Raw genomic sequence first — 9,535 nt, 5'->3', positions numbered from 1 at the left:
AATTAAAACACTCACAGTAACCAACGTCTCTTCTCGTCTCTCTGTTTCTTCATTATCACACAACGCCTCCATCGTACAATCATCTCTACCAGTCCTTTCCCTGGTTAACCAAACATGTTACATATAGCAGTCGAGCTGTTTACCCCGGGTGGCGCGACAAAGCGTCAAATTAAAACACTCACAGTAACCAACGTCTCTTCTCGTCACTCTGTTTCTTCATTATCACACAACGCCTCCGTCGTACAATCATCTCTACCAGTCCTTTCCCTGGTTAACCAAACATGTTACATATAGCAGTCGAGCTGTTTACCCCGGGTGGCGCGACAAAGCGTCAAATTAAAACACTCACAGTAAACAACGTCTCTTCTCGTCTCTCTGTTTCTTCATTATCACACAACCACCCTCGTACAGTCTTCTTTATTATGGTTCACTATCACAATTCAGTGTCTTTTAGTATATACAGGATACTTATTCGTTCTTTAGGGTTCATTAACCTTCTTAAGGAAAATAATAAGTAATTATGAAAAGCAAACATCGTGTACGTATGGAGTTATTAATTTGAAAATTTGATTTTTTCTTAAATCAAAAACCACAAAAATAAGTTTGATTGTTTTTTAGAGAGGTTATGTTACTTAACACTGTTACAAATACAGTATCCAATATCGTGTATTACGGACTTATTAGTTCCCTAAATAATTATGTAAACATGTAATTGTGTAAACTTTGAATTTGTTTAAGACAGTTATAAATAAATTATTTATTTTATTTCAAAAGTTTACATTTTTTACCTACTAGAATTAAAGTAAGAGTACATACAAAGGAGATTTTACTGATCAATATTGTTTTTTATTTCCATTTTATTGTCTACAGTTCAAATCTATAGATATTGTATTACATGGATACATTTCAATGTTGTTATTTTGTTTGCACAATTCTGCAAAAAAAACACACACACACAGATATGCACAAAAGATATTCATGTTGTAGATTGTCAAGAGAGTTCTAGCTCTGGTAGGAACGAACTTACGAACTCTGATTTCCTGCTCACTCAGCTCATGGACAAATGTTAGTAAAAAAAGTTTTTTTGAATTTTGAATGGTCATATTGAATTAGAGCTCATTAGGATAGCTCTAAGTTCCAAGGTATTTTTAGCCCGAGAAAGCCTTATACAGGAGAATGTGATCACACCATATAGAAATGTATATTGGCGTCAAAACACGTTCGACACTTGGTTTTTGTCTGAAAAAGTTGGTGGTTCAATAGAACATGGAATTTATGTAAGTTATAGCTGATTAACTGTTTTTGCAATACATTCTTTCAAGGAATATCTAAATTTTCTATTAGTTAGGGTTTTCCGTTATGTAGAAATAATTATATTAAACACGACGGGGTAAAATGTTTTAAACGAAATATTTTAAACAACAGCATTTCAAACCTGTAGTCTGCTCGACGTTTGTAAAACAAACAGATGGATAATACTTGCAAACATGTTTAATACTTCATGAAGATCAACAATTAACAAAGAAAATACATCAAATTCTTGTCTGATACAACACAGATTACAGTAAAGATCTGAATGAAAATATTTTGAAACTATTCCATCGAGCTTATTACGTCGATCAATTGAAATGTATAATGAACTCTAAATCCTTTTTGCACGACACAAATATCGTAATACGCATAATAGATGTGTGTTACATAATCTGTTAATGTTGAATTTTGAATAGGATTCTCAAATCATTGTATGAAGTTTATTTAAGAATAGTTGTTGTAGTTATTACTTATAAAGTAGGCTACACGTTAATTTGACTAAAATATTATTTTTTGTACAATTTGGAAACACCATGTTTTCCTTGTGGATGAAAAATGGTAAGTCTTTCTGGTTCTTCAATAGCCGTGTCAAGAAAACTATGTGAACCCATATATACCTTGTAGTATTAGTAAATTCTAAATAGAAATAGTGTATTTAAAAGTATATGATTATTTACATTTTAAAATTAGAAGATCCGAGTTTATCCTATTTTGGTCAAAATATTTTCTTTCCATATTTACAATCTGCCGTCCAAAAGGCCGTAGAAAGTAACTTTATTACATCTAGAAAGTTATTGTTCAGTAGTTTAACAGGAACAATAAATTCACCAAATACATTGTTCCCTTTATTTTGTGTGAATGCAAAGGCGTAAAATAAAACGGCCACTCTAGATATCTCAATGGATTTCATGCTAAAACGTGTTCATTAAAACTAAAATTTAGGTTAAATTTGAGTTAAATTTAACATTAAGTATAACAATGCTTGTTATTATTTTATTTTGATGTTATTTGGGCATCTTGTGGTATTTTTGTTAGGAACTTTAACTTTACTCTAATCTTAGAGCTGAGATTATACGAAGTCACTGTAGGCAGTTAGTTCAATTTGGAGCGTTATACACACGAAAATTAGGAAAGTATACTATGAATCTTTGGGCATTGGTGTTGATTTAGGTACTCAAGTAAGAAACAATTCTTCCAAAGTTCTGCTATTTTAGATTAGGGAGGCTCGAAGCGTCTCCCACAGGGGCTGACAACCTATCCTAGAGATTACTTGAAGTAGGTAATGAAAACTGTTATAAAAGTAAATTTAAGTAGCTCTTCAAGTACTGTAGCTCAAGAGCCTGAGGCTGAGGGCATCCACAGTGACACGGATACGTTCTGCAGTATTCACTGCAATACATTTATTTAAATACGAAAGCATATAGAATCCCAGAACAACCAACCCGTCGTTTTCACATTTTTACAGTTCGTTTTTATTTTCAATCAGCTTTTTCTATAAGAAACTACTTAAAAATAAAAATATCTATCCAGAATTTGGCCGCATGTTTCAGACCTTGTAAGAAAATTAACATTCATATTGCCTAATGTCTTTATTTTATTATTTGTTTATATTAAAAAAAGTTTAAACTAGCCAATTTTACATTTCGAAATTCAGACTACTCCTCCAAAATGGTCCATTACACAATTGTAAAGTTTTTTTATTTTTTTGTTTTATTTATATCATATATTTTACATTTATTTATAGTTTGTGGAGATAAGTGTAATATTCTCAGTAGGCGCATTTTTCACATTCAAAAGTTCAAAACCGCTCTTCTGCAATAGTTTGCTTTTTTGACAATAGTCTTTGTTTCCTAACAACCCCAAAGAATTTATATTAAAATAAGAAGAAAAAAATTAAATCTTGAATACACAATTGTATTGTTTATAGAAGTGGTTATTATTCTCTTTCTGTACTAGCATTTCTACTAAACATTATTAAACTTTCAAAGTTATAGAATAATAATTTCTGATTATGAAATACGAATATATGTTTTCAGATTTTTTAATAATAGGTTCGAAACCATCTAATATGGTCTCCTATTAAATACGAAATTATTCTGACTATTTATTTTATTTATTAGCTTATATTCCTTTAATAGCTAGTCTATAGTATATAGCCTTATAAGTTGTATTTAAAACATTTAAAACAACAACAGTTTAAATTAAAACAACAAAATATTTCATAATGCGGTATGGTATTGAGCAATATTGTAAACATTTCGATTGATTTAAAATTTCATATATATATGTAAGAAAAAATAAAAATAGGAAAAATTAAATAATTTATCATTGTCTTATTGTCTAATTGGCATGAGTTCAACAAAATATCTTTCATTTAAATAGTAACCACGTAAAAAACAGTTATAGGTAATATGGGAATGAAACACGTTTTGAGGTATATAGAGTAATATATTCAGTCAAATATAATTTATCACATATATACTGTACATGGTAATACGGTCGCCGGTTGAGCTATAAGTACATAATTACAAATGAGACGCTAAGTACAAACATGATCACTGATACTAACATTTCTATGTACAAAAGATCATTCTACATAATGTACAACACTATTTACATCGTTCCTATGGTAACTTGTTCTATATAGTCTACTAACTAATTCACCTAGTCGGTGGTTCTTTTAATTAGATTTTACAAAAATTAAATGTAAACCTATAATAATACATTAAACATCAAACGATCTCTCAATACAATATAGTAAATGCATACATTTTTAGTGTATTACAAATTTTAACAAATTGTTCGTACTGAAAAGGCTGTAATTGTCTATTGAAGCAATCACAACCAATAACTTCATGATTATATCACTTTTAAGATATATTAATATGTATATAAGATAAACTAATAAAGTATTTGAATCATTCTCGAATTAGTTAAAAACCTAAACAGATCATACATAGATCATAACATATTTTAATTAAAAATATAATCAGTCAAAAGTGTTAGTATAGCAGTGCAATAAAACTAAAATATGTGCTGAGGCAATAATTTACTTTGAACACATTTTACTCTTGTAACTGAACTATTAATATTATTTTGTAACGGAAATTTAGATGCAACAAAGTCTAAGATCAAATATTTACTTTATTAATATTAATAAAAGGGATTAGTTTGAGAAATATGTAATGGTTTTGGATTATATAACTTGTACTTTTATTATATATCAAAGTATACTTATATATGTTCACAACCCGTAAACAATAACAAATGTTATAAAAAAGAGTTCCGTATACAAAGATATAGAGTTATGAATTAAAATGTAGCATTTGTACAGTAAAAATCCTTATAAATGTGACAAGTGACAAATAATAAGGAACTCGAATTTTGTAATTATAACGATTATAATCCGTAATTTATATTCTTTATTTAGTATGTCACAAGTAATACGCGTTGATTAGAAAATAAGAGGATTTGTAGTGCGCGCTAATTTGGAGGCAATGCATGTTTATAAACTAAACGTTGTTGTAGTACACTAGTAATTTAGTTCAATAGGAACAATTAAAGGTTAAAATAAAAATCAATTATGGAACTCAATTATAAATTATTATGCTATACACCTTCAGTAACTTCATTCCAATGTACTCGATTGAAGGCGAATGTGCTCATTAAAAAATTAGTTTTATATTAATCCTTATATATATATATATATATATATATATATATATATATATATATATAAAATGAAATGTACGTGTTTTAGACCTAACCATTAGTTATTATTGACTGTAATTTATATATTTATAACCACGGCGCTTATTTTAATTTGTGAACTAGAATTATGTTTGCTTACTATTAATTATGTACATTTGCTTTGAAGTATTAAAATTTTCTAGGTTAAATCCAAAACCAGACTAATGTTTGGAATCTTTTGATAAAAAAACTGCAAAATTTTCAAACACATGTAAAAAGAACCTATAGGAGATTACAAAGTTTGTATAATTGAGTTTGATAAAGCATGTTGTTTCTATGGTAAGTCTATGGAGTTTCCTTGTTTGTGGTTCTGTAATAACAATATAGCAACAGGAAAAGGATATTATTTCAAATAATGTACATAGTTAAACACTTATGTAAGCCGTGATAGGCCACAAGAACAGCAATCATAATAGGCCTGTCGATTGCTTTCAAAAATACTCCCAAAACTTCTTACACAGAGGGAAACAAACATTATGCGTTTCAGCTTATCAGAACTTAAGTTTAGCATTAAGCTATATAAAATATTATAATTACACAAATAATAATTTATTACCATGTTATATCATTTAATTAAAGGAACTTTAAAAATAACTTGAACGAAAGTCATTACCTAAGATGAATTTGTTAGTAAGTTTATAAAAAGTTTTCTGTTATACAGGTAAAATTAAATAAAAACTATTTTCAACCCTAAACTAAGTACGAGATTTTACACTATACAATCGTCTTTATATTTCCGAACGCTCTTAACTAAACATAGCAATACATTTAAATATTTATATACACGCTTGAAACGTATGAAATACTACATCTAAAATATTTTATGAACACATTTACATATCGTAATTTAAGCCATATAAACGAAAAACTATTAGGCTATAACAACCCATAAACTAACGCCAACTTTGAAGTAGATTAATAAAATGAATTTATTTTCACACAATTATTTAACTTTAAAATACTGGTTTTAAATTATTATAGCTTAAATTAATAAACCATAATTAGCTCAGTAATTTTGAAATGGAACACCAGCCAGTAACGTCGCACATTATGGAATCAATTACACTTTTGTACCTAAAAAATATGTTTCCTATAATAAGTTACTTTAACACCCTATTAATAATAAACAGTGTTGTATAAATTACAACTAATATGTCGAAATACTTAAAATCGACTTCATTAATTTAACGGTACTAAATCTTATAAAACTCGTGATTTTTATATCACTTCACAATTATCGCAATGGATTTGCTGTTTAACACCTTTTGTAAATAAAGCAGGTTTTGGTTTGATATAACTTATATGGTGCTCCATCATTTTATTGTTGGGTTTCAGATTTTTTTAATTAATTTACAGCATATCTTACAACAATATTGGACATTATTATGCTTTGCTACCAATATTTCCAAAATGTCCTTTATTTTTTCCGTATGGTTATTTTCAAACAGCTTACGATTAACGTGAAGGTTTTGATTCTTGCGTGGTGCTACATAATCAATGTGTTAACAAATGTGTTAGTACTCACATCTACACTAAAGTCTAGCGTCAGCAAGGGTCCACTGGGCTCACCGGGCCCAGGCGGTAGAAAGTGGAGTGAAGGCAGAGTCCAGGCTCCTGGTGACATTCACGGGCGGGAGGCCAAGGTGGTCAGGAACCTTAGGGGCGGGCTTGACAGGCTTGGGGGCGCTCTTACCGATGAGCGAGTCTATGCTGAACACCGGCCTCGGTAAGGGAAGAGCCGAGGAGGCGGTGACAGGGACCGGCTTGCAGGGCATGGTCTGGCTGGAGCTGGTCAGGAGGTTGAGTCCCAATGACAGTCTGGCTAGATCGGCAGGAGGTAGAAGCGGCACGGCCGGTGGTAGCGGCGAGAGGTACGGGTACGGTCCTGTGTGCAGGGCGGGATGAAGTGCCGGGTGATAAGGATCCGGTCCCAGGAAGGACGCTGCCATCGCTGCGGCGTGATGCTCTCGGAGAAGAAACTCCGGAGGTTGCCTCTTGTAGCGTTTACGTCTCCTCAGAAAACTCCCATTATCAAACATATCCTCCGCCATCGGATCTAGGGTCCAGTAGTTTCCCTTTCCCGGATTTCCCGGTTCCCTGGGAATCTTGATGAAGCAATCGTTCAATGAGAGGTTGTGCCTGATAGAATTCTGCCACGCCGGGAACTTCTCTCTGTAGTAGGGAAATCTACACATGATAAACTCGCAGATACCGCTCAGGGTAAGTTTCTTGTGTGGTGACTGGAGAATGGCCATGGTTATGAGTGCGATGTAGGAATACGGCGGCTTCACCAAGTTGGAGGTCGACTTCTTTTCTTCCTCCTCCTGCGTCGGTTCTTCTACTCTAGTCTGGTCCGAGGTGACGCCGTAGTGTCTCTGGAAGTCTGCGTAGTCCGCGCGCGCCCTGAATACGGCGAGATCGTTCCGTAGAGAAGCGTCCTCCGGGTCGTCCGAGTCCACGTTTATGTCAGGGTCGGACTCCTCGGCAGTGCTGGGGGACGACAAGTTGGACGGCGCTGCCGGTGGACTCAAGTGACCCCGCAAGTCCAATGGGCTCTCGAAAGACGCGGCAGACTGCACGTGGTGGTAGCCTAAGAACAGGCGTCCGTCGTCCATTTCAACACACATGGAAGCGGCACCGTCAGCGGCGTGTGACTGACGACCACCGTGGCCCTCTGGGGGTGCAGTACCCCGGGAGAGGGGAGGGGCGTGCCCTGGTCTCTCATTGGTCGGGGGGAGGGGCGCCCGGCCCGCTATGGCTGAGCAAATTGACTGAGAGCGCGCGACCGCCACCAACAACATCAGCTCTTCTGTTTCTTATGGATTCTTTCAGGTAAGAGCACTTAATAAAGCTGGCGATTATGTAGACCTCATTCCCACCGGAGTTTGTGACGCTTCCTCTCCCCCCCTACCCATCATCACACCCTATCCACTTACAGCCAATACTATTCGTTTATTAGTAAACATTGGGCTTATTTGTGTAGTCGTTTTAGATATACCTCTAGTCCCTCTGATCCTTCACGATTTGTGCTTCATGAGTAACTCATTCCTTCCGAAATTTACGAACCCCTTGTAGAGTAATCGCTTTATAATTTAAAAGTAATTGAATGTTTGTACCTTATAACCTAAACAAACATAGGGTGAACGTGAATAGGCCTATGATGTTAGATAGGTGTTAAAAAAAAATTATAATTAGGTCCAGTAGTAGTATAAATTGTTAGAACAACTTTTCGCAATGAATAGCGTAATAGAATATGATTGTATTTGTTACATGTAATCTATATAACGTGATGTATCTCGAGTAATATAATCTAAAACTAGGTTCTTAGGCATAAGTCGTCCAAACGGTCGAGAAAACGGGAACGGCTAAAATAAAAACTCATAAATTGACAGTTGCACATGGTCGTGTGCAGGCTACTTACATTCAACGTCACAAAAGCGTTGGCGAAGGTTATAATGGCTCTAAGACCTCCTACTGAAAACATAGAGTTCACAAATCGGTACAAAAAATAAATACTCAACTCCTACCACTTCTGTCATTCATAATTAATTAATCTTTACTAAACTTTTCTACAATAAATTAGTAACTGTTTTAACCGATGTAACAAAGTACTTTACTGCACGCGTCTTTTATAAAAAAATTAATTAAAAATTCTGCATTTTTTAACAGTATTTTATTAGTAAACTGTTGACCAAAATAGATCACTTAACAGTAATAGCCTTAAGAGGCCCGTATGTAATAAAAATGAGGTATGGGGTGAAAACAACACAGCCATTCTTTAGTGTCTTGCTATACATTTTAGTAACTGCATGACAATACTACAACTAAAACACTGATAAACTTAGGCTACAATTATCTACTAGAAGTGCATCTTCTATGAGTCAATATAAACTTGATAGCTCAACACTTATATTAATTTACATATATAAAAACCTTACAGTAAATTTATAAGTTAAAAATAGATAAAAATAGTCTATATAATCAAACCAGTAGTCTAGCATATACCTAATAGGTTAAAAGTTATATGAGGGCAATTGAAGGTTCATTAATTTCTAAATGTTATTTGAATTTATCTTTTTACCCTAGCAAACATGAAATTATTTACTTTGAATCCAATATTGACCATCAATGAATCGTTAATACAACCCGTTATTAAAAATTACTTTTTGTTTGGTGCTTTAATTGATTTAATTCCAAAGCCTATTTATGTAAACGAAAGGAAACTATCCCTTTCGTATGTAGGCTGTAAATGTTACGATGTAGTGTTGCACTAAGTATATAAAAAATGGGTTTTATGTTGCTCCATAAGTGTCTGTTATATTTAGATAAGTTTATAATATGAATAAACTTAACTATAGAAGGTTAACTATTGGGAACTATCAGTATTTAAACAAATGCATTCCTTTGCCTAAAATATTGATTGAACTATCTGATCATGTATAAATATTAACTCATTAGGTAATTAAGACTTTTA

At 33.1% G+C, this 9,535-nt stretch overlaps 1 protein-coding gene across 1 annotated transcript; it reads right to left on the bottom strand.

Moving 5' to 3' along the window:
* Positions 1-5,374: 5,374 nt before the first annotated feature.
* Positions 5,375-8,940, bottom strand: LOC124354754 (forkhead box protein D3-like). The gene has a single exon (XM_046805437.1). It carries the CDS (start codon positions 7,860-7,862, stop codon positions 6,627-6,629), a length of 1,236 nt encoding a protein of 411 aa, XP_046661393.1. The 5' UTR covers positions 7,863-8,940; the 3' UTR covers positions 5,375-6,626.
* Positions 8,941-9,535: the final 595 nt, after the last annotated feature.

Source organism: Homalodisca vitripennis, chromosome 2, assembly GCF_021130785.1.
Source record: "Homalodisca vitripennis isolate AUS2020 chromosome 2, UT_GWSS_2.1, whole genome shotgun sequence".
NCBI classification, from domain to species: Eukaryota; Metazoa; Arthropoda; class Insecta; order Hemiptera; family Cicadellidae; genus Homalodisca; species Homalodisca vitripennis.
The sequence above is the reverse complement of the archived record's forward strand: the minus strand, read 5'-3'. Positions and strand labels throughout refer to the sequence as shown.

Excerpts from the sequence above, each read along its gene's own strand:
- LOC124354754 (XM_046805437.1), bottom strand. The coding sequence starts at position 7,862 with ATGTTGTTGGTGGCGGTCGCGCGCTCTCAGTCAATTTGCTCAGCCATA.